Here is a 25,037-nt window from a genome sequence, read left to right on the forward strand (position 1 = left end):
AATCATTTGACCAAAACAGAGTTAAACAAATACTTTTCACAGCCCTTAGTATCTCTATTAGGGGACTTATATTTCTCACAACATTTTAAACCATGCAACATCATTGCTTGGGAAAGTACCATGAGTCAGTATTCTCTAAGAACAGCTCTAAGAGAATGAATGATAGTGTAATATGAAGATATGCTTTGAATTCACAGTGTATTCTCTTATTGAACTTATTTACAGAATGCATTTAAATTGGCATGGTGGATTTGTTATTTAAAAATTGGTTATCTATTTTTTTTTTTACACTATCCTAATACCTTCCACATCATAGTTTATCCATTCACTGTGTTTTCACTGGGGAAAAAAAAAGATGGAAACTGTTGACTTATTTGAACTTTCAAAAAAAAAAAAAAATCAAAGGATCGATTTAGCTACTGGTTCAGAGCTCTGGTCTAAACTGTAAATGGGATATGAAACTGATGTTGGTGACCAAAATTATGTTTTCAGAGTTACTCCAGAACAATCCCATGCATATACTTCTGGTTCATTATTATTAACTATAGCAGTTGGTTTTGTCAGTAAATTTTTTAAAATTTTATTTTATTATGTTATGTTAATCACCATACATTATATCATTAGTTTTTGATGTAGTGTTCCATGATTTTAAAAAAGAATTCATAAATATGGGACCTTGGAACAGAATTATTTTGAAAGCAGTATCAATAATGGTAAGTGAGGTGTTCCCTCCCAGCCAATTAAAGCATCTGCCTATATTCTTGACCACTATGATTCATTAGATCCTTCATTTCCCTGTGAAGATGTAAAACTTTAAGAATGTTCTCATTTCTTTATCAAGATAGAGTAAGAAGACAATCACATTTTTTTTCCACGTATAAGTCTCCTCACTTTTTATAAAATAAGTCAGGAAGCAGAAAGTAGAATGTTGGTTGCCAGAGCCCGGAGAAAGGGGAGAAATAGAGTATTATTATTTAATGGGGATAGAGTTCCAGTTTGAGGAGATAAAAAGTGTTCTGAGAGTGGATGGTCGTGATGACTGCATAACAATGTGAATGTACTTATGCCACTAACCACACACTCAAAAAAATGTTAGAATGGTAAATTTTATGTTATATGTATTTTAGTACAATAAAAAGTATCGATTTTTTTAAAATGTAAGCAGGCCAGCAGATATCTGAAGACACATTCTTCCCAAATTACAGACCAAAGTTTTATTCTTGAGGGAGTTCCCATGAATTACATGTTGTCCAATTTTAACATAACATAAAAATTTATAGCCAGTCTATTCTACAAATTCTAAGCAAAAACAGAAAGACTAGACTGGAAGAACTATCAGGAAACATTGTCTTCCTTAAAATTACACTTCTACCCTTATACCCTTCCCAAGACTATTTCAATCATGGCCTTCTGGACATTGTCTACACTCAAAAAACACTCAGGTAATGCATCAATGAAGAGATCAATAACTAAAATAAATACAAGGGATCTATATCCACTTGAATTGAATTGACGAATAATTGGACCAGACACTATAATTAAGTAGAAATGCTTTGTGTATTATGATTGCATAAAAACACCAGTGTGAAGTCTGAAGTGTAAATATTATTGCAAATGCCAGTTTCTAATTTATCTTTGCATGGTATCAATGACCTGAGGACTCCTGCATGTCCTCTTTCTCTACATTAAATACATTTCAGAAACCAACTGTATTTGTTGTGGGGAGGACTCAGAGGTCTGGCTCCAAATAACTCAGTGGCCAAAGTGTATTTTATGAAGGATTCAGGATGATTGGGAGAGAAACAAAAAACTGTTTTCATGAGCTGTCTGAGGCCTCTGCCTATGTTCAACATACAAGGGGAAGACCAACATTCACAGGAAGTATGGTTAGACTGAAGAAGAGGGTCTAGAACACCTGTATGAGCAGTATGTTTTCAGGGCGGATGCGACGCAGCAGGAAGTGGTGTGAATTCCAGCGCCCTCTGGACAACCAAGAGGAGAAACCTCCAATCGGTGGGGGAAAAAAACAAAAAACCAAAGTATCTGCAAATTAATATTGTAACTCACACTGCCTCTTTGTTTTACAATTCTCCATTCTCTCCCCTCTCCTCACTTTTGTTCACGGTCCCTAACAAGTGTGTATCCCAGTTGGGAGTCAAATGCAAATAACTCACTCAGCCGTCCACTTGACTCTCATGTTCTGTTGATAAGAGAACCAGCCCAATGACAGGGGACAGAGACCTGAGTCAAACCCATTCTGTCACTCCACATTTTCAGAAGCATATGCCCCTCTGAGGTTACCCAATAATACAGTCCTTAGATTACCTCTGCATTGTTTTTGTTTGTTTGTTGCTTTGCTTTGTTTTTAAAAAAAGAGAGAAAAAGAGAAAAGAAAGAAAAAGCAGATGTTAAAATATCTGGAACCAAAATGATCAGTATGTTTTCTGAAGTTGGAAATTGTTGTTTTAATTCTCCCTTTGGGTAGTTTCCAGGTAAAGGGAATTGTATGATCATTAAACTAATTTTCAAGTTATTTAAGCATGCCAAAGTATGCTCACACATGAGGGAGTGAGGCACTAAGATGTAGGAAAAACACCAATCACTTTTTCTACTGTTGCAATTAAGGCATCACACACACTATCAAACTGTGAGTGACTAACTGGGTATTAGCTTTTAGGAATGCAATAAAATTACATCGGCATAGATGTATCTGGTGTTCAAGGATAAGAATTTCAACACTAGAAAGGTGCAATGAGAGAACAAGAGGAATCCACTATTCTACATTTAAGAAATCTAAACCTGCACAAGGATCCATACCTGGTGATATATTGGGTTTTATTTATTTATTTTTAATTTCATTCTTGGTAATCAATCAATAAATATCTAAACATGTGAACTGAATCCAGTATACTTTAATCAATATACGTGTCCCATTTTCTCTAATTCTGTAAAGATAAAATGATTGAGAAAAGGTCTGACAAGTGAAAATACAGTTATAGATATTTGGAGCCATAGAGATTTTAGAGATTCTCTCTTCAACTCTCTCATTTTATCAATGAGAAAATAATGTCAACTTTGAGGAGTTAACATCGACTGAATTTGGTTACATTAAAAGTGAATTTTCTCTCATATGTTTTCCTATTAAACCATGAGTTCCATGAAGGCAAAGACTGGGTCACTGAGGTATACATAGTCATACAGTAGGTGCATACGCAGTGTGTATGTATGTATATATGCATGTGTGTATATGTATGTATACAGTACATAGTAGATACACTGTTAAGTACACAGCAAATGACTCAATGAAACTGATCTCGACTTTCCAAGATCTCAAAGAGCTAGGAAAGGAGTCCAAGCATCTCGAATCGTAGCATTCTCTAAATGTTCTTACTCTCGGAACTTTTATATTGGAAAATAGTCAAGTACCAGCATAATCTCTTCCCAGTCTACAACTTATGCTTTATATTCTACCCAACTAATTAAGTTGTAATATTTATTTCTTCAAATAATAATTGAATTTTAAAGTAAAATCTTAAGGAAATTATTCCTATAACATTTTCTCAATAAAACAGTCACATTTTAAGTCCATTATGTAAATCATTATTTTCTCTTTTCTTATGAAGATGTTATTTCTTGTAAAGCAATTTTAGTATGAGAAATAACCATATAATCATGACTCATTACTACTAAAATTAGTATCTATAGGTAAAGCCATTCCTTCAGAACAAAATCTGTGTTCACAGTAAGGCTGCAGAAAGGGAATCAAGTCTGTTCTGTGTTTATCGCTTTATAAAGGTAATCTGGATAGGGCCTTTAAGAACAATATAGTAACAGAATTTCTTTTGGTTCTTTTATATAAACATGTAAGAATCTTACTGTCTGCATAACTTGGGACATGATTTCTCAGTCCTGTTGTCTTATTGGTAGCCAGAACCTTAACAAGAACCTATAAATGGTCATTTTTATACCTTATAGTAACTTCTCAATTCTATGTACAGAAATCCTAGTTACCTATGTGCAAAAGTATTAGCACCACCAAACTTTCTCATTGACTATCAATAAAATGATCAATTATGTTCAGTAATTGTAAATATTATATAGAATAAAATTTTAAAATATGGCTCTGTTCTATATTAAATAAAAATCTCAAGTAAAATGAATAACATAAATGTTGTAATTCTTTTAGTTAGATAATACTATTACTTATTCAACTAAAGTATTCCTTTTTAAATAAATTTTGGTTCTTAAAATGGTAACAGGGATAAATATTAATATATTTGAGAACTTTTGTTTCAAACATAAGAAGAACATCAAAATACAATATTGTTTTTGTATTTCTCTTCATCAACACTGGGGATAAAAAAACAAAACAGAACAAAACAAGTGTTTTGACCATCCAGTTTCTTTCTTCTTGGTAACAAACCATGAAGAGTCCAAGAAGAATCCAAACTCATATTTTATAATTCCTTAAAAGCTAGGAAATAAGATAACAGAAAGAAGGAGAGGCAAATAAGTGGTTTTCCAGTGCCTGGGCCTGCTGTATTCATTCTAAAAAGCTAATGAACAAGTTAAATTTTCTAGCAATGCAATGTTCCAGATATAACCACAGGAGAATAGAAACAGGAATGCTTATATTTGGTTGTAGCAAGCATTGCATATTATAGAAGAGTACAGGCTGGGATATTTGTATACATATATAGAAATCAGTTGAAAATCCAATTTTGCAAAATAAGAATTCCCTTTTCAGGGAGGTAAAAATCCATATTTAAATACAGTCAGCATCCAAGGTCATTCAATAATGCCTTATTCACATTTCAGAAGAAAACATTCATCCTTTACAAGAGTAGACTTTTAAAGAATATGACCACACATGCATACACACAAAATAGTTTGTATCAATTTCTATGTTCTTTTCTGGAGGAAAGATGCTGGTGAAAACTTTAATAAAAATAAATCATTAAAACGAGAAATCATAATATGTTTTCCAAATTTCATCCATTAACAACCTACAATAATTGTAAAAATCTACTTGACTATGATTTGGTAATCTCTTAATTTGAGTGGCACATCTGTAAAATATTTAATGTTGTTGCAAACAATAATACAGTTTTTAGGGGATATTTATTTCTGTTTTTTTTCCTTTAGCTCATTTTTTTTCTCCCGAAGTTCACCGATTTTACCCCTTCTAATTTTAAATTTATTTTACTAGTTCTTATCCAATATGGGGACTAAAAATATAAGAGGCTAACGGTTTTAGAGACATTTCACTTGTTCCAAAAGACAAATTCATTTGACGGAGGCAAATCCGATCACAGTCACAAAACAGGGCTTCACGGGAGATTTTTGCAAAGTATAGCAAGGAATCATACACTGAGTGAATGGCTACTGACACAAAGTTAGATCCCTTGTATATGTTCTATTACTACTTCTTCATGGTAAATCAATAAGGAAAACATTAACATTCATACTCCCTGAATATAGAAACTGAGGCTTGCTGAGGTCAGAAACTTTTCTAAGATCACATACAGTTATTAAGAGAGAAAGCTAGAATAAAAAACCAGAGTATGACTTTCTCTAAGACTCGTAAGATTTCCCTGCTGTCTCCCAAAGCTTAGATACTCGTTAGGCTGATCCCCCCTCATTGAGGCCCAGGGATAGTGAAGTCACTTCCCTGAGAGCATAAAACCAAGTGATGAAAGAGTCAAGCCAAAACAATCCTTGTTTGCTTCACTGTCCTATATGGCTTTAGCTTATTTTTAACCCCCAAGGCACACTTGAAATAAGGAGATGTTTCTAGAGAACTGACTTCTGGCATTAGGCTCCTTATCTTCAGCCACACCTAGCCTAATTTAAGTCCTTTTGAAAGTTATATCAGCTTTCCAGGCCAGGAAAACATTAATCACTGGATAACACTGCTTCATAAATATAACCTTATTGGACCTCAAGAAGGGCCTTTGATGTCTATAACTCATAAGTGCAAAATAGGGATGATGATGAAACATCCCATTCTAATTAATCTGTCAGGAAGCAAAGTCTCTCCATTCCACCTCTTTCAAGGGGAAGGTTTTGTTCATTCCTTCAATCAGTTGTGGCATCTAGCACATTATGTCCTATACTGGTAAATATAAGTAAATAGACATCTTTGCTTCCCGATGGGACAGCCTTTAATCATTGCCACATTTATAAAACTGTGTGCTATTAGTAAACCAATCCTTCCTTTAATTAATTCAAGTGTGGTTGAAGAAGATGCGCAATCCATGCTGCTCACTCACTGTGCTCTTCTGGAACATTCCTTCACATGGAAACCACCAAGCACCCAAGGAGGTGAATGAATGGGGCAAGCGAAAATTACACGTGTAGGGAATGAAATAGTGAACCTTTCCATGACTTACCCTTGAATTAACTACTTCCAGGGAGACGTTCTGAGGCGGGGCACTTGGCACTAAAAGGAACAAAACAAGGTGAGATGGTTACTGCCAAAGTCAGAAAAGAGAAACTACAACCCTCTGTGAAAAGAGAGCGTGACTTTCACAGTTCATGATGGTAATTAGGTAGGCTGATCCAGGTGGCACTTCAAAATTTTCCTGGGGAGATGAAAAATAACTGCCTCTGTTTATTTTTTCTCACTTGGTAGGGCCAGGCATCCATATAGGGAGCAACCCCCCCCCCCCAAAATTGTTAAGCAAGAGAGCACCTGCCGTGATACCAAATACTGCCATTTAATTATGGCTTTCTTGTTATAACCTTCCCAGAGAAACCAATAAAAATACACAGGAGATTTCCTAGAGTGGTTCTAAAGGCTTAAGATATTGTGTATTTCAGGATCTGCATGGTTTTATTATAAAATATGTCATTCTGATGGTCACTCATGTTGCTTAATCCCCTTACTGCAATCTTTATTATCTCTTAAAAAGTGAAAAGAAGAAATAAACATGTGTCTTTTTATCTGTGTGTAATTAAACCTATGTGTCATAGATGCAAGCAGGTTATCAAATAGCTTTCAGTGAGTCAATTCCATGAACAAAAAAAAACAGTTTTTTTTCTTTGTGGATTTTCTAGGTATTTTTTTTTCTCTTGTCTGCATTTTGATTGCCCCTTTCCTTCATGGCAGAAGGAAGAACATGTACAACTTTCTTTATAATACTTGTAGTGAATATTTACTATATCAAAAGGTGAATATTCCATCACGTGAGTAATTCAGACACCATTCACTAAATGGCTGTGCTGTGTCAGATACTTCCTAGATGTCTTAGATGAATCATAAACAAAATAAAGCTTTCTGCCCCACAAAAGAAATAGAAGTAGCATTCAATAAATGCTTAACACGTATTAATCTGTAAAATGAGTAGTCCCTATTTTGTTCATGAAAAATTGATTAATTCAACAGAGAAGAAATGCTCTCAGCATTTTCCAGAATTTAAGGGCCCTTTTCTGTTTGAACTTGGACAATTTCTACATTTCTTGAGGGTACTTATATTTTACCCTGAATTCATTTATGCCCTACTCTGCATTTACCTTTTGAAAAGTAATCACCATGAGGGCACTATACATGTCTGATTAATCTTTACAGCCCCCAAACTGACATTCAGTTAATAGCTACTGACTCAATGATTACATGAACAAATAAATACTTACTAAAATATTAGCTCCTAGGCCTTTCTGGACACCATAGGAATTACAATAAATTACTCTGTTTTCATTTTGAACTTCTTATCTTAGTACTTGGTGAAGGTTGTGGGCAATGTAACTTGTGACAAAAAAAACACTCACCGGAGGCTTGTTTTCATGAATTAGGTCAACAAGAATTCTTTCAGAAAATATTTTATAATTTAAGGAATAGACTTTATTATTCAACTTATTTTAATTCATATTATATTTCCTTTCAAATACAGAATATAATCCCCACAGGGTCCAGGATTCTTGTCCCTTTAGATGCTGAATCCTCAGTATCAATAAGAGTGTCAAGTATGTGGGTCACATGCAGCAAATTTGTGTTGAATTAATTAATTAACAGAGAGATTATAAGACATAATAAAACGTTTTTCATACTCAGGGTTTTCGTCATAACAAGCTTTCTTTTTGCGGTTTTATTTTTTTTAATTAATGTACGACATTCATATGGTATAATGCACAAATCGTGTATGCATGATTGGATAAAGTTAAATGTCTGTGGGTGTGTTCACATTTAAACATCACCTAGATCAAGATATAGAATATTTTCAGTATCCTGGAAAGTTCACTTGGGTCCCTTCCCAATCAATACCCTTCTAAGAGTACCACTATACTGACTTCTAACACCATTGATTAGCTTAGCTTGCTTTTGAGCTTACTAAAAATGAAATCGGTTATTTTGTTCAAGCTGCTTTCTCTTGCTCATTATTATTTCTTGGGATTCATTCTCTCTGGTGCATCTTGCAGTAGTTTCAGTTCTTTTCTTTGTTTTTTTATTGGTCCTATGTATTCTAATACGTGACCATTCTATTTTATATAAACTCATTCTATTGATGAATGGCATTAGATTACTTTCAGTTTAGGGCTATGAGAATAAATCTGCTATGAAAACTTTTGTACATGTCTTTTTATGAACAACTACACTCATTTCCTTCATTATATACCTAGGACTGGAAAACCTGGTAGCAGTGGAAACCCTTACGGGGGTTATCGATAGTTTAAATATAGCAAATTTCCAGAATGTCCATATTCTTACCAATCTTTGTTTTTTTCTGAATCTTTTTCATTTTAGTCACTTGGTAGGTATGTAGTGTTTTTATTTGCTTTTCCCTGAGGACCAGTCACTTGGAGCATCTTCTTACATGTTTCGTGGCATTTGGATGTCCTTTTTCATGGAGTTCTTAAAGTATGTGTGCTTTTTTTTTTTTTTTAACAGATCAGTTTCCTTCAAAACTCATTTTCTAAAATTTTCATTCTTTTATATCTTATATTCCATTTTCATGTTACTATGATTAAAACATTAAGATTTTTTTCTAAAGCTAAAATAGTGAGAAGGGCTCTCCTGCATTTGGCAACCTTCCTATCTTCTCGACTCTTCCCAAGTGTTACATTAATGAAATGGACTTCCCTAAACTACCTTCACAGACTCATGGACATCCCATTCCAGTTTTCAGGAAAGGGAATAATGCAGAGGCTTTAATAAGACCATCTCCACATTCTATTTCTAAAAGAGGAAATATTAGAGTAGGCTGGAAATAATAACAATGTGTCTGATCAGAAAAACTAAACAGAATGACATCCTCACAATGAGGAAGAATTTAATATAATCCATATTCAAATTATTCTGTAAAGCATTGAAAATTAAAATAGGCACCGAATGAAAAAAATGCAAAGTGCTCCATCATATAACTTCACAAACTTGGAGCACACTGGCTATTCTTGCTTTACCTAATCAGGAAAGAAAGAGAGTTTCTCCTAGAGCATTTTTAGTTATCAATCTCCACTCCCTCCCTCTCACTATCAATTCCCCTATTATTGAGATACAGTAGATAGGATTAGATGCTTGGTGGAAGTAAATGGAATCCACATTTATTTGAGCTTTTCTTTATTTGATTTCCCAAGATGTTTCATTGTCTCATGAGGGGAAGAGGAAGGCCATAGTTCATTTTTTTCTCTTCACAATGTCAAGCAATTATCATTTACAATTGTTCGTTAAAGCCAATCAGAGGCATTTGGTCCAGAAACTCCCCTCAATATGGTGACACATGCTGGTTTGATACATATGATGATGATGCATTCTGTAGAGTAGATAAAATTCCCACATTTGTAAATGAATCTCCATATAGACAGGCACTTGAATTCCTCCCCTTACCAAATGTGTGCTGTCCTGTACACATAATTTATGGATTGAAATAACTGACATATAATTACAGGCTTTGTACTTTAAGCAATTAACATGAGAAATTCATTATCGGATAAGAGAAACTCAAGATTTTTTCACATTAAATCTTGCTTCTTTTCTTACTAGTGACCTGGCCTGCTGCTCACTAGCTTTGACCTCTTTCTAACAGTTTTGTCATCTGTAAAGTAGGAAAAAAATTATAGTATCGTGAGGATTAAAGGTTCATGCTGCTAAGTGACTAGAGCGGGGCCTTGCACTAATAAGTACTCAATAAATACCAGTGACAACAGCAAAAAGTACATTCTTATAGTTAAGTTTGCCTATGAAATTGGGTCCTTCTACTTTTGGGCACAAAGCAAGCTGGCATGGAAATTCATAAATATTAATTGATTCATAAAATATTTTAATGACCTACAGTTGTCAACTAGTTCAAGAGATAGTATTTGAGAACAAACTGGCAAAATTAGTTACACTCCACACTAAATATTAGACTCCCTAGATCTGATATTCTAAAATCCCAAACGGTTTAAAGAAGTGGATTGTTGTAAACAAAGGATACAATAAGTGGGGGAATCTGAATGAAAAACAATTTTTCTTCCCAGAAAAACAATGAAAGTGGGCTAAGTTAGAGATGACAGCTTACCAGGATAAATATCTTCACAAGCATTTTAGCATGGAATACCACTGGGATAATTAATTCAGAAAAAAAAAAAAAAATTATTTGCATTTTATTTTGTTTTTATTCAATTTTTTATGGTCCCAATATAAATTTTTGTGGTAAGGGTTCCTCTGACCTGATAAGAAACACAATGTTCTCTGTAACACAGATGCACTTAGACACAGTTATCTATTAAATTAGCCACATAAATGGGAAGTCCTAAAGATAAGTCTACACATACTAACAATTGTATTGTTTCCTGAACTGTCTGATTAATTCAGTAAATATTTACTGAGATGATGAATGCAGAGACAAATATAGCAGCATCCCTCACATAAAGGAACACGTAGTATAAGGAGAAAAAATGACATGTACATTGTCATGGATAGCATTTATTGAACACTTAAAAATATACCATGCTCATATTTTAGGTGCTCACATGGATTAACCCATTTAATTTCCACAACATTTCCCTTTTATAACATCCAGAAAGTCAAGGAGAAGACAGCTTCACGACTAAGGACTGGGAAGTAGGAGGCTCTGAAATGTGATGAAATATATCTCTGTATGATGTGTGACCTCCACATGGCCAGCTTCAATAGAGTGAAGACATCAGATTGAGCAGAAAGAAGGGGACTGGATAATAAGAGAGGAAAAGCCGAGAGTGCAGGGGATTTTGTTGGAAATCAAAAGAGATGAATTGATTGTGAAGAGGGATGCAGACCAGGTCCAGGAGCCCATTCCAAGGGGCCCACTCAGTTCCTGCTTTCTCCTATCAAATGCATTGATAAAGACAAGTTGGCATCCGTTGCATAGTGACGCTTGTTGGGTTAGGGTCATGAAATCCTTTTATTTAGTGACAGGCATTTTCTAAGTCCTAACTGTTGCAACACTTAGAGATAATAATTCTTGGACTAATGAGTAATAATCTACCTCTCTCACTTATGACATTTAAAACCAAAGTGAAGAATAAGGCCACAGTATTACAGTTCAGAGTGTGAATGAAATCTACATAAATTATGTAAAATATTCATTTTCATTTGTTTTCCTTTTATTTTTATAATTATAAGTTGTGAAGTAATTTATTCTGCCAATAAATATTCTACTCTGTCTTCAATAACAGAATCAGATGGATGGGCATTAAAAATGATACTGAAGTGGTGTCACATATAATATAAAATATTTTTTTAAGTTGAAATTGCAAATGAACATCACTCTTGAGTCTTTGCTGCACTGTCCTTAATAACATGCATGACCTTCCTCGATCCACTGATATTGTGTGAAATACCCACCCAGATACTTTTCCAGATTAAACAATGATGGATTGGTTAAGGAATCACAGGTTAAAGTCTTTTTTCCCCTTGAAATTCAGAAGATCAATAATTTATAGAATTATATACAACAGTATGGAAACCTTGCTGAAAAGAGATAGCTTGTTGCCTTTTTAATATTCATGGAGGCCATCTCTGCAATTCTACACCTGCCTGAATTTCCACTGGCCCCATATCATATACTCTGCTGACCTTTATTTTCACTTGTCATTAAATTTCCCGACATTTCCTTATCCTTTTCTTAGATCTCTAGTTTCCTCTGCTACTGCTTTGCCAAATCCATCTTTTTCATTAAGAGTTCTTCCTCTCTTTTATGATATTTCAGAAAATATGTCTAATATTTCACTGGTTAGACAAGGTACAACTAAAATTATGCATTGTCCTATTTAGTTTCAATACCTTCAATGCTGGATTATTCGGCCTAAATCCTTACAACATATTTTCAAATTAAGTGGTATATGTGGGAGGACTGTCCATCATTTACACTTTTAATCATCCACCCCCCCCCTTAGAATGAGAAATAAAAAGAAACAAACCAATGTAAATTAGCCCACACACATGCACAAATGTGTTTGTGTTTATAGACATAAAGAGACCCCTCCCCCCCACAAATAATTTGAACTCTTAGGCAGTAGCCACACTTTTGAAGATTACCTATTAGGACATCCTGACACAGAGTATATAATATACCTTTTAAAGTTTAAATTTAATTGTAATAGATAGTTTGAGTGAACAAGTCAAATTTTTAATTTATGCTAATATATGCCATAAAATTTTAATTAGAAAGCCTTGAAGATGCAATCTATGACATACATGCAATATTAAGTCATCATTATCAAATATGCGAGTGAAGTTTCACTGTCTATAACTTACCATCAGAAAGTGTAACCACTGTCATGTCATCAGTAGATACTCCTGGCCCATAGCGATTATAAGCTAGGAATCGAAGAGTATATTCCGTGAATTTTTTCAGGCCTTCCAGCTTATAAGATAGTCCATCAACCTCTATATTCTGGAGACATAAAATGCCAAACTGTTATTCAGGAGGCACATTAAGGCAGAAATGGCAGCCATTCTGTGCAATCAGTGAATTGGATATTAGACTCTTACTCACTAAACTACGTTCTAGCCTCATAATGAGTTGTTGTAAAACCTAACTTGTGACACACACTCCCCACTAAATCCCAAACCATTCTGCAGACTCCTAGTTAAAATAGCACTGTGCTATTTTTACAGTCATTAAGTTCCAATGTGTTTAATGCCACCCAGTACATTGAATGGTGTGCCGTATTCCACCCACACCGAAACTCTGACAGGCAGAAGGCAGCCTGTGAATCCGTGGGAATAGAGAGTTGCTCCTCTACCCTAAGTGGAATAATTCACTAAGAAACAGTAGATTTCTTCCTTCCCTTGCTAAAATATAACCACAGTTCTTGAAACTGACAAATCCTTTGTCACAATCTTTGTGTCTCACAAGGCTGTGAGGTGGTATGGAACGGTTTTCAGTACTTCACTGATGCAGAAATGAGGTACTAGAAGGGACGGTCATTGAGAAATCAGAGCCAGTGTGTTCTAGAAGACATATTTCACTCTCCACAATGATGGTCACACTCATATTTGTCTCAGGTAACATCATTTCTGAATTTATTTAAGTGGGCTGGTAAAATCCATTATGGAAAAGCCAAAAATGTGTTGAAAATGGAGAGAATAGAAAGATGGAAGCAAGAGCTAAATTGCGTGAGGGCAGCAAACAAATAAAAGATGGGATGGATAATTATATAGAAGGAGATCTTAGTGATTCCTATCGTGCAATAGAACTTAGGGGCTTGAACTATTTCTCAATCGGACTGTTGCAAACATTTTTTTTTTAAAGCAAAATCTCTATCATGCAATTTATGTGGAAGCATGAAGACCACTGTATGCTTGGCAAGCTTCATAACACACTCAAAGAACTCTGTTATCCCAAGGTGGGCTCTTGGTTTTTCTTATTTAACTGCTCACTTGTCTATAGATCTTTTTCTACATGAGGTTGAGAATCTGGAAGTAAACATCTCAGTAGTCACATATGTGTCACAGAACAGAATTGCTGAGTTTCATGTGTGTCCCCCTAAATACTTATTTATCCGAAAATCTAATTTTCCTATTTTCAGGGGTCTGTGCAAACCACAGATTAGAAGCAAAATGTAAGAAGGAGGCAAGTAGCCTTCTGGAATGAGGTTTCCTGAAAACAATGAAAAGTGATAGGGGACTACAGCCTCATGGTGAGGAAAGGACAGAAATAACTCAAATACATAAGAATGAAAAAAACAAGTTGACCGAGGTCATTGAACAAAAGATCAGTCATCCTTAAGATAAGGACTCACGATGCAAATGCTCTCGAGGACCAGCTGAGTTAATACAACTGTGGCTACATTGTCACAGGCCACTCCCTACTCAGACAAAAAAGAAAAATGACATCTTTTATAGTGACTTTATCTCACTGCCCAATTGCCTCTCTTACAATCAGAATTCAATTAAATTGTTTAAAGTTTCTAATAACAAGTACTTTAAAGCTGATCAGCTATCCAGTTAACATTCTGGACTGGACTGTACCAAGAATTTGCAGATTTCCTCCTATGGCTCTGGCCCTAGGACATCCAATAGGTGGCAGCATTGGGCCCACTCCCTTGCCTACCTGTTCCTTTCCCGTGGACACCTCAGTGCAGAACAATCTGTAACCTTGGACTGGACCGTTTGCATAGGCAGGGGGTTCCCAGGTAATAAGAATTGAGGTAGGTGAGGTAGATACAGCTTGCAGGTTTTCTACTGGCCCTGGAACTTGCACTGCGTACAAAAGAAATTGATTAGTCTAAGAGGGTTCTTTTAAAAATAAGAAACATACATCTTTTATAGCTTAAAGATATTATAGCCCTATGTACTATTTTTAGAACCAAATGGGATAAGAAAATAAAATGTAAATATAAAGTAATGAATTTCAGAATCATTTCACTTTGAGATTCAGGAGGGGACTTATATTAATCTAAATTACTTATTTCATTTTTACAGTGGAGAAAAGTGGTCAAGGAATCTAAATGACTAGGAAAATGACAGAAAAAGTGGTGGGTTATTAATCTAAATTCTTAGTATGGAAAATTTTCCACTATGCCAGTATGCCTTTGCTTGTAATAACCACAGAAAGGAAAAAGAGAAAATACAATTAGAATATTTGTACATCGTGATTCTACTTATAATTCAAATAAGCAGCACAGCTATGGATAATGTACCACACCTTTATTTATGTCAGCATTTTAAAATCTTGACCAATTCTGAGTCCTTTAAATTAATTTTGGCATCAATTTTCAACTTCACTTTCTAGTATTCCATTTTCTCTCATAACTGCTACTTTACTTAATCGAAAATAAGTACCTTGCTCATTAAAGAAATTATATAGCACAGGTCCACAATTGCTTAACCAAAACACTTGTGTCCAGATGTGTTTTGAGATCTAGAAATTTTCAGATTTTAGAAAGGTAATATGGTACCTGTGCAATGTTATATTTAACACCCCAAGTGGGGTCTATGGTAGCACCCTGTTATCAAATCATATATTTGCAGCAAAATATATGATATTCACATCAAACAGAATTATTAAAGACTATACATAGCATAGCATTAGGTCAGATCAAGTTTGGGTATGACATGAGTTAAGAAACTCTCAAATTCCAGATTTGCAAATTTTGAATTTGTGCATAATTTTTTATTTATGGGCCCAAATATAAATATATGGTTTGTAAACTGAAAATCCAATACCCATGTTAGTTATCGTAAATTAAATGGTTTCATCATTGCAAGTATAACAACAATTTTATCTTAAACACACTGTACATTTTCTCCAGCCTTAAATACCACCTAGCTTTGAACAGATGCACAGTTTAGGCCTCTAATAGAATTTTGTGAGTTTGAATGTCCAGAGTAAAACAGTCTGTGAAAACCTGGCTGACAGAGATCTGATAACACAACTCCTTAGATCAGTGCTGGGCCTGTGTCCCTGAATCTGTCATTTTTCAGAATGGATTCCATGGTATCCAGCCTCCTTAAGGCATCACTGCTCACACATTCATTTGGGGGAAATATATATATATATATATATGCATATGTATATATATTTATTTATTTATAAATTAATATAAAAATATTTTAGATATATTTTATTTATCACCTTCACATATTTTCCCACCAGTCCCCAGATCTTAAGTATCTCTATTATTGACATTTGCTTTATTTCACCTTAACAAATGATTGCTAACAATTTCTTTCTTTTTTTTTTTTAAGATTTAATTATTTATTTTTTTGTCAGAGAGAGAGAGAGAGCACAAGCAGGGGGAATAGCAGGCAGAGGGAGAAGCAAACTCCCTGCTGAACAGGGACCTTGATATGGGACTTGATCCCAGGACCCTGGGATCATGACCTGAGCCAAAGGCAGACACTTAACCCACTGAGCCACCCAGGGTCCTGATTGTTAACAATTTCTTAAAAACTTACTTGAAAATCATTTTAAACCTATAGAAAATTTTAAGAATGAAAATAGTACATAGAACACCCATGTTCCCTTTATCCAGGTATACATATATTCTCTCTCTCTCTCTCCATATATACATATATGTTGCATTTATCATATAAAGAGAAACAGAGAGACAGAGATACAGAGACAGAAAATCTGAATCTATCTATTCAGATGAAGTTACACAAACTATGGCTATCTACCCCCAAATGCATATTTCCTAAGCATTAATGTGTATGTGAATAATATGAACTTCAGTGCATTTTATATTAATACAATACTTTCACCTAATCATCATCTGCATTCCAATTGTGTCAACTGACCCCATAATGTAATTTATGTAGCATTTTCCTCTCCAGTTCAGGATCCAGTCTAGGGTCAAGTTTGCATTTCACTGTCATTATCCCTTTAGTTAGCTTTATGCTGGAAGATTTCCAAAGCCCATCTTTATCTTTTAGGTCATTTATACTTTTGAAGACTATAGTCTTTTTTTTAAATTAATAGATTACTTATTCGGGGTTTGTTTTTGTTTCTTTGTGTTGGATTTCGGTTATACATTCTGGACTGAAATGAAACATGTGTGATGTCTGTCTCCTCAGGGCATCATGTCCAGAGGCATAAGACCTCTCTCCCTTCCTGGTTTGTTATATTAGTTCTGAATACCTGGTCAAGGTGCTGCCAGATTTCTCCACTGTAAAGTTAACTGGTTCCCCTGTATCCCTCCCGACCCCAAAACCCTGCTCTACTACTTACAACCAATAGGCAATTTGTGGGGAGATACTATGTCAGGACCATATAAATATCATATTATTTATCAAAATCCCTTAGAATTAGCACCTATTATAGTTTTTGATAAATCCATTTTCAGCATTGTGGTTACAAAATGTGTTTTTTTTATTCAAGCACTTCCTCCACATTAACCATATGGCACTCAACATTCTATTATAAACAAGAACCCATTTTCCTTTTTTTTTTAAGATTTTATTTATTTATTTTAGAGAGAGAGAGCGTACAAGCAGGGGGAGAGCAGAGGGAGAGGGACAAGCAGACTCTGTGCTAAGCATGGAGCCCCATGTGGCGCTCAATCTCAGGATCCTGAGACCATCACATGAGCTGAAATCAAGAGTCAGATGCTTAACCGACTGAGCCACCCAGATGCCCCAAGAACCCACATTTCTATTTATGTATATCTTATTGGCATGGGCACATGTATTTCTGCTTTTTTATGGTCTATAATTCATAATTGTCCCTAATTATTTTGGTGTTCAAGCTGTCCAGTTCAAATTTGGCCAGTGAGGTCCTCTTTAAGTTGGTTCCTCTGTCCTTGTAACATGTCTCATCATTTATTGGAACACTTCCTGTCTTCTTAGCATAATATATTCCAAGCTCATCTTGATCCTGCCTCAGTTCTGGAATCAAACATTTTTCCAGAGATGTCTCCTTCCTTTTAGTGGGGAATGATATTCAAGACAAAGATCTAGGTGTTAGCTATGTTCATTGCTACTTGGCTGTCTTGCTTCTAGGTCCTATTGGTGAATGAGAAACAGGAATGTATATACACTTATACATACAGAAATGCATTCATGCATACATATACTCAAATATACAGGTACACACATATATTTTTCACGACTCTACAGAGATACCTCCCATTCCAACCCATCTCTATAGAGTTTATTCTTGCGTTCCCCATTCCTTTTATGTCCTTTCTTCCATAGGGAGAATTCTGGCTCCCAAAGAGTTGTATTCTGACAGACACTTTATGAGAGGGCCCTCACCTTGGTACTATTCCAGGAAGGGGTAATTTTTCTGCGGGAAATTCTTTATTTCACAAAGGTGACTTTAGTAGACAATACTATACAACAATGGGGAGTCTTGCCTATGTCAAAGTTCATAGTGATACAATTAGAACTGTATTATAATGAAGCAGACATTTTGCATCATGGGGGAAAAAAGGCAAAAGAAAAACTTGCCCACTGACATTATTCAACTGGATTTTCAAAGTACAACATTTTAAAGAACAGTAATAAAAAATTATAATTTTCATGCTTCTATGATTATTGATATATTCACAATGACAATGCAAACATTTTAAGAGGGGAGGTTGTCTGATTTGGAATCTATTATTTTTCTAAGGAAGAGAGACAAAGAAAGGAGCAAGAGAATTGAGACTGAGTGACCTGCTTGAGTTACATGCTGAATGTGACATAACCAGGATTTTTTTTTTTAAAGATTTTATTTACTTATTTGACAGAGAGAGCAAGAGAGCACAAGCTGGGGGAACAGTAGAGGGTGAGGGAGAAGCAGGCTCCCCACCAAGCAGGGAGCCTGATGCGGGGCTCGATCCCAGGACCCTGGGATCATGACCTGCGCTGAAGGCAGACGCTTAACCATCTGAGCCACCCAGGTGCCCCTAACCAGGATTTTTAAATTTCACAGAGCATATCCTTTGTGGCCCAGTGATGTATAAAGTATTAACTGAATGTGCTCCTTCTAGCTCTCCTGTGGCTAAACTAAAAGGGCACTGCTTACTAAAAACATGGCTCATTCTGGAACTCAAGACTAAGATTTAAAAATGGCCAACATCCAAGGCCATCACTCCACATTCAAGGAAGGTTTCCCAAGGCAGAATGACTCCAAAAGGCCTAGGAGATGACTGAGTCTCCCTTTATTGGAGAAAGGAAGGGAAGACAATGTTTGGGAAGATTCTGCTCATCTGTTCCACTGGAACACAAGGGGGTAATGGGAAGAAGAGCAAGCCACCTGAGAATCTGGAAGGCCAAGCTGAGGGAGCCGCCTAGCATAGTCGGGGTGGGAGTACACAGCCCACCAGACTAGGTCTATGCCAGCCTCATAGCCACTTCAATCAGGCATCATGGGGAGAATAGACAGACTACCCAGATGTCTACAGCTCAAGGCAGCACCCCCACAAAGACTACCAATAGGCCACACTCTTCCCCTGATGAGCCTAGGGAGGGCTGCTTAGTGTCCAGGCTTCTTGTCAGGAGAATGGTCAAAACACTCTTTTAGTTTCCCAAATAATAGGAGCAGTTGTCTTCTCCACAGGGATATACACAATGCCAGGCATATGCAACATATTCAATAAGCATGAGTCAAATGCATATAATTTGTATACAATTATCAAATGTTACCCTAAATAACAAGCCTAGGGATGCCTGGGTAGCTCAGTCAGCTAACCGTCTGCCTTAGACTCAGGTCATGATACCAGTGTCCTGGGATCAAGTCCCACGTCGGGCTCCTTGCTCAGAGGAGAACCCGTTTCTCCCTCTGCCGGCTGCCAGCCCTGCTTGCACTCTCTCTCTTTCTCACACACACACAAACACACACACACACACACTCTGACAAATAAATAAATAATATCTTTAAACAACAGTCCTAAAATAAAAATAGCTACTCTGCATAGTCTAACTCATTTGATTTTGTTAATTCAGGATTGTTACTCCAAGTGATCAGAAAACAGTGTTTTCCTAACATACCTGATAAGAACTAAAGTTGGTATATATGTCCATGTTTGTTGTATGAACGTGAACCTAGGTACACTTTGCCCACTGTGTGATTTGTTTATATGCATATATACCTTGGTTACCTATAAGACAACATCAGGTGGTAAGTAATTGAGATTCAGTTCACACTGGTAGTGCCTACTCTGGTTGTCTGTTCACAATTGAATTATTCTCCCTTCCTAATGGTCATTAGACGGTATCAGGGAAAAACATGTGCTTGGGATTCCAGAAGAATTTTAAGCAGAGATGATAGACACCAGAAGTAAAAAAAAGAACATCCAAAGCATTTGGTGTAAGTGTGCACTAACAGCAGTATGTGTTTTCATCAATTCCAGCCAAATGACAACATTCTATTTGCTGTTGTAAGGTTTCCACTTGGCTTTTTCTGAAAAAGGATTGCATCTTTGTACTAAACTATTTCCTACTTCAACTTTTTGTTTTAAAATATAATTTGTTTTATGATCTGATTGCATTTGTTGATTTTCTTTAACATTGTCATGTATTAAAATTAAAATACCATGATGTTGTTGTTGTTGTCCCAAGTAAATATAAACATTAAAACATCAAAGAATTAACATCAAATGATATGTTCATCATATATTAAGACCAAAATACTGCCTGCATATGGAATATTTTTCTTTACAACATTCCTGGCTAGTGTCAAGATTATTTATGCTAGTACATGCTTATTTTTCTTCACAACAGTGCTATACATTCAAATTCATGAATTCCCTAATATTTTCCTTTTGAATTATAGCCCAAACGTAGGTGTGTGGATAATATACTGTGTTTTATGTTAATTATGGAGGTATGCATGTATATATTTGTGTATTTATTCAGATCTATATCTATATATTTAAGCAAGCTCATATAGTTTTATATATGTGATGTATTATATGCATATTAGGAGAGACAGAGAAAAAGAGAAACAAAAAATGTTCAACAATGGGAATTATATGTGAAATCGATACAGTTAACAGCTTCAGCCTTCCATTTCATTACATTTTAGTATGTCAGTCAAGAAACTTAATGGCCTTAACTGCTCATCATTTCCAAGATGTCTTTAATAATCTCCACTGATCCCCTCAGTTGGACAATAATTTTGTGGCAAACTGCATCTAATTTCTCTTCATCTTTATCAGAGTTACCTATCTCTTCAAAGAATGGCAAGATTTCAGAATAGATGCATAATCTATGCAAGTAACTCATCAATCAACGTCAGCTCAACCAACCACCTTTTTAAATGTCAATATTTCCTTTCAGTAGAAATTCATTATAACACCTGTACCTAAGAACAAACTAAATACTTATATTGGAGTGAATGAGTTGTATTACATGTCACTATTTTCACTGGGGACAGTAATTTCTCACTATATATATAAATGTATAGTGTAACAGAGCACTTTATAATGAGACCTTATTGGATATTAACCCCCAAAATGGCATATAAAAGTTAGCTGAATCTTTAATACAGCATCATTTATCATATATAATCATACTGAAGACAGAATGTGTGTTTGTATTGTATATGTGAGAGTGTATGTGTGTGCACAAGTGCAAGAGATAGAGGGAAAGAGGGAGAAAGAGGAGAGACTATCAGTTTAATGAGCTATAATTGATTAAGATGAGGGTCAGATGGTATAGTTTCTTGCCCCTACTTTACTTATGATAAAGACCAGTCATTGGCATCAAGGAGTCCATGGAGCCCCTGAAATTGCATGCACATTTTCAAGAATGTACTGTGTACATTTTTTAGGTGTAGTGCCCATAGTTTCCATCATTAGGGTCTATGATTCCCCAAGTGGTAGCTCCCAATGGATTAGATAATATCTCTGGCTTCTTTTGGCTCTGAAAACCAATGATTCTTTTTTTTTTTTTTAAGATTTATTTATTTATTTGAGAGAGAGAGTGCGTGCACGTATGCATGCACGAGTGGGGAGAGGGGGAGAGGGAGAGACTCTTCAAGCAGACTCCCAGCTGAGTGCAGAGCCGCATGCAGGGTTGGATCTCCTGACCCATGAGATCACGACCTGAGCCAAAACTAAGAGTCATGCTTAACTGACCGAGCCACCCAGCGCCCAAACCAATGATTCCTTAATATTGATTCATTTGTAATGATTGTTAATTATTTTATGATGGGAAATACGGCAATAATTTCAGTTTAAAGAGACATCTTCAACTTTTAATAAAATTCAAAAGCTGAAACATGTTTAAGAAATAGACTTTTTCTATTTCATTTTCTAAATCATAGGCAATTCAAGGCATTTGAATTAATCTGCTTTAATTCATCAAATATTTTAGGTTTTCAAGATGTTAGAGCTTTTGCTGATCAAGAAGTCACCTAGCATATATGACCTTTTTTTCTTTTTCTGCCTTTCTCTTACTGTTTCTATTCTACTATCTCTCTACACATCTACCTTCCTGACACCTTTTTACTGTAAGTAATTTGGTATTTGTATTAATCAGACTAAAATATAAATTACAGTTTATCAAATATAAGGTTCTAAAAATTTTTTGGGAGTTTAAATAATCCCTTCTAAATAAGAATGTAAATATAAGATTTTCATAGAAAAAGCTTTAGAAGGATCAAAACATGCTACTGGCTTCATAATACTGAATGAGGCTGATGTCTTTTCACCATTATACTGATGTTTCTCAGCTGGAAGTCCGAAATGAAGACAAATGTTAGTGTCAGAGAATATGTAGTTGAACATTTGAATATTTAAAGTCTTTTCAACATGACTATGTAGTACAATGTGTCCTACTGTTCCTAAATCATCAATTTAACAGATACCAAATCTTTTTTTTTTTTTTTAATGGAACTAAAGTACTAGTGCATTTGAAAAAAAAAATCACATGTGTTGTCATTCAAATAATGAGCTATAATTCACATGTCTTCAAACCAGGCCAAAATTCTGAGCATGATTTTACCTCCTTATTCATTTGTTAATTTAAAAATGATCCTTGAGTTCATTGTTTAAAATGGATAGCAACGGATCTAAGTAATTGTCTGTAGTGATCTAAATGGATTTAGGCCACAAAGCTCTTCTTTAAACAGTGGCTTCCATTGCTGATGATCTCCTAACTGAATGTGTTTCAAATGCAAGCCATTCCTGAAACGATTTGCATTTATTGATAATAAAGTGCATGCTTTGATTGCCTCTTTGATTTCTTTTCCTCCTGTAGTTAACAGCTTTAATGATATTTCTATGAAATCTGTTTCTATTCTGTATGGGGAATGCAACATCAAAAAGCCTGTGGGCAATGTAATTATTAACATAATGAAACCCCTTCTTGACTGAACTATACGTAGTTAGGAGATATGACAGTAATTTGGAAAGAAGGAAGCACAAACTATGGGGTGGGTTTCTATTACAAAACCACAGAAGTCTGACTAGAGACTAGGTTGGAGGAAGTGGTTATCGCCTGATCATTTTATTTAGGGTTTTAATAGGTGGCATCTGCTGACTCACAATATACTCAACTATGTCACTGTGTGTGTGTGTAGAGAAATATAGAGACATCTATACACACACACATATATATATAACGTGTGATATATATGACTTACATATCATATACATATACACACACATATACACATATATGCTCATATTTCAAATGATGGATATTTTTGACAGTGTAGTAGAGAAGAACTTTAATGAGTCTCTCTGAAAAATAAAAATACTGAAAGTAATCTTCTTAGAACTAGAAGTAGAAGCAGTTTGATAAAAAAAGTGGTTTCAGAAATTGACTTCAATATAAGTTCTTTTTGGTGGGATAGCTCTGGTTTTCCCTGACATAGTCAAGTAATAAATAGCCTTGGTGAAGTAAGCAGAGTATTTTTAACTTCACTTTAGAAAACAGGCAAGGCCTAGAAATGCAAAATGTAATGGAGAATGTAGATTCCTGACTGCATGATTGAGGTCTCAAACCATTTAAATCGCAGATTTCTAAGTCGTGTCAAAAGCAATTGTTTTTATGATCTAGGAAAATTGCTTACAAGATACCAAACGCTGAAGTTAAAAACTTAAATTTTTAGCCAAATGTGCTTAAGTTTCCATGTTCCTGCAGGCTAGATGTAATATAAACTTAATCACACTGGCTTTTTTTTTCCCTTATAATTTCTTTTTCCAGAATAGCTTGGGTTCAGTTACTTTCCATTGTGTTACATTCCATTTTAGATAAAAGTGCCAGCTGATTTTAAAGTCTAATTATACTTTTTATGTGTTTAGGATACAGTGCTACCTTCAGTATTGTGAAATATTTTATTATGGTAGAAATTTTCAAGGAATTTAGTAAAGAAAAGACACCACAGGAAACACCTAGATATGAACAACAAACCATATATAACCAAGATTAAAACCTCTCTGGGAAGACAATGAAGTATATAAGAATTCTAGACATATATCTATTGATGAAGTATATAGTAATTAGGGATGGTTACGGGAATTTGGTCAAAAACGTTTCTTGAAGAACAATTAAGAATTGCACTGATGGAGGTGCCTGTGTGGCTCAGTCAGTTGGCCGTCAGACTCTTGATTTCCACTCAGGTCATGACTTCAGGGTCATTAGATCAAGCCCAGCTAGGGCTCCCTGCTCCGAGGAGTCTACTCTCCCTCTGCACCTCCTCCCCTCACAGGCATGCTCTCACACTCTCTCTATCTCTCAAATAAATAAAATAATTTTAAAAAAAGAATTGCACTGATGGAAAAAGGAAGGACAAGGAAGTTCAGGTGTGAAGAAGGAATCTGATGAATCAGTATACGTGGGTGTGAATGAATTTGATGGGTAATGGCCTTAAAATTAGCTTTTTCAGAATAGAATTTACAAGCTGGTAAATAGAAAAACTGCTATATAGCTTGGGGAAGGTTTCTGACAATAAGGCCTCTAAGTAAAGATAATGAGAAGAATTCCAAAGTGAACTAAATTAAAGATGACACAAGTTTTTCTTAAAAGGTGGGATGGGGGAGCGCCTGGGTGGCTCAGTTGGTTAAGTGTCTGCCTTTTGCTCAAGTCATGATCCCAGGGTCCTGGGATTGAGTCCCACATGAGGCTCCCTGCTCAGCGGGGAGTCTGCTTCTCTCTCTCCCTCTGCTTGCCACTCTGCCTACTTGTGCTCTCTCTATCT

The 25,037-nt window shown here is 35.4% G+C and overlaps 1 protein-coding gene across 3 annotated transcripts in view; it reads right to left on the minus strand.

The window, feature by feature from the left end:
* The window catches only part of DCC (DCC netrin 1 receptor), a 1,149,203-nt gene that overhangs the window by 297,726 nt on the left and 826,440 nt on the right, over positions 1-25,037 (minus strand). For all 3 annotated transcript variants that reach the window (XM_032422885.1, XM_032422886.1, XM_032422884.1), the window contains exons 10-12: positions 14,517-14,665; positions 12,716-12,854; positions 6,393-6,442 (exon numbers count right to left, since the gene is read on the minus strand). In XM_032422885.1, coding sequence (XP_032278776.1) covers positions 6,393-6,442; positions 12,716-12,854; positions 14,517-14,665 — 338 coding nt within the window. The remainder of the gene's footprint in view (positions 1-6,392; positions 6,443-12,715; positions 12,855-14,516; positions 14,666-25,037) is intronic.

This window comes from Phoca vitulina, unplaced genomic scaffold (assembly GCF_004348235.1).
Source record: "Phoca vitulina isolate PV1807 unplaced genomic scaffold, GSC_HSeal_1.0 scaffold27, whole genome shotgun sequence".
Taxonomy (NCBI): Eukaryota; Metazoa; Chordata; class Mammalia; order Carnivora; family Phocidae; genus Phoca; species Phoca vitulina.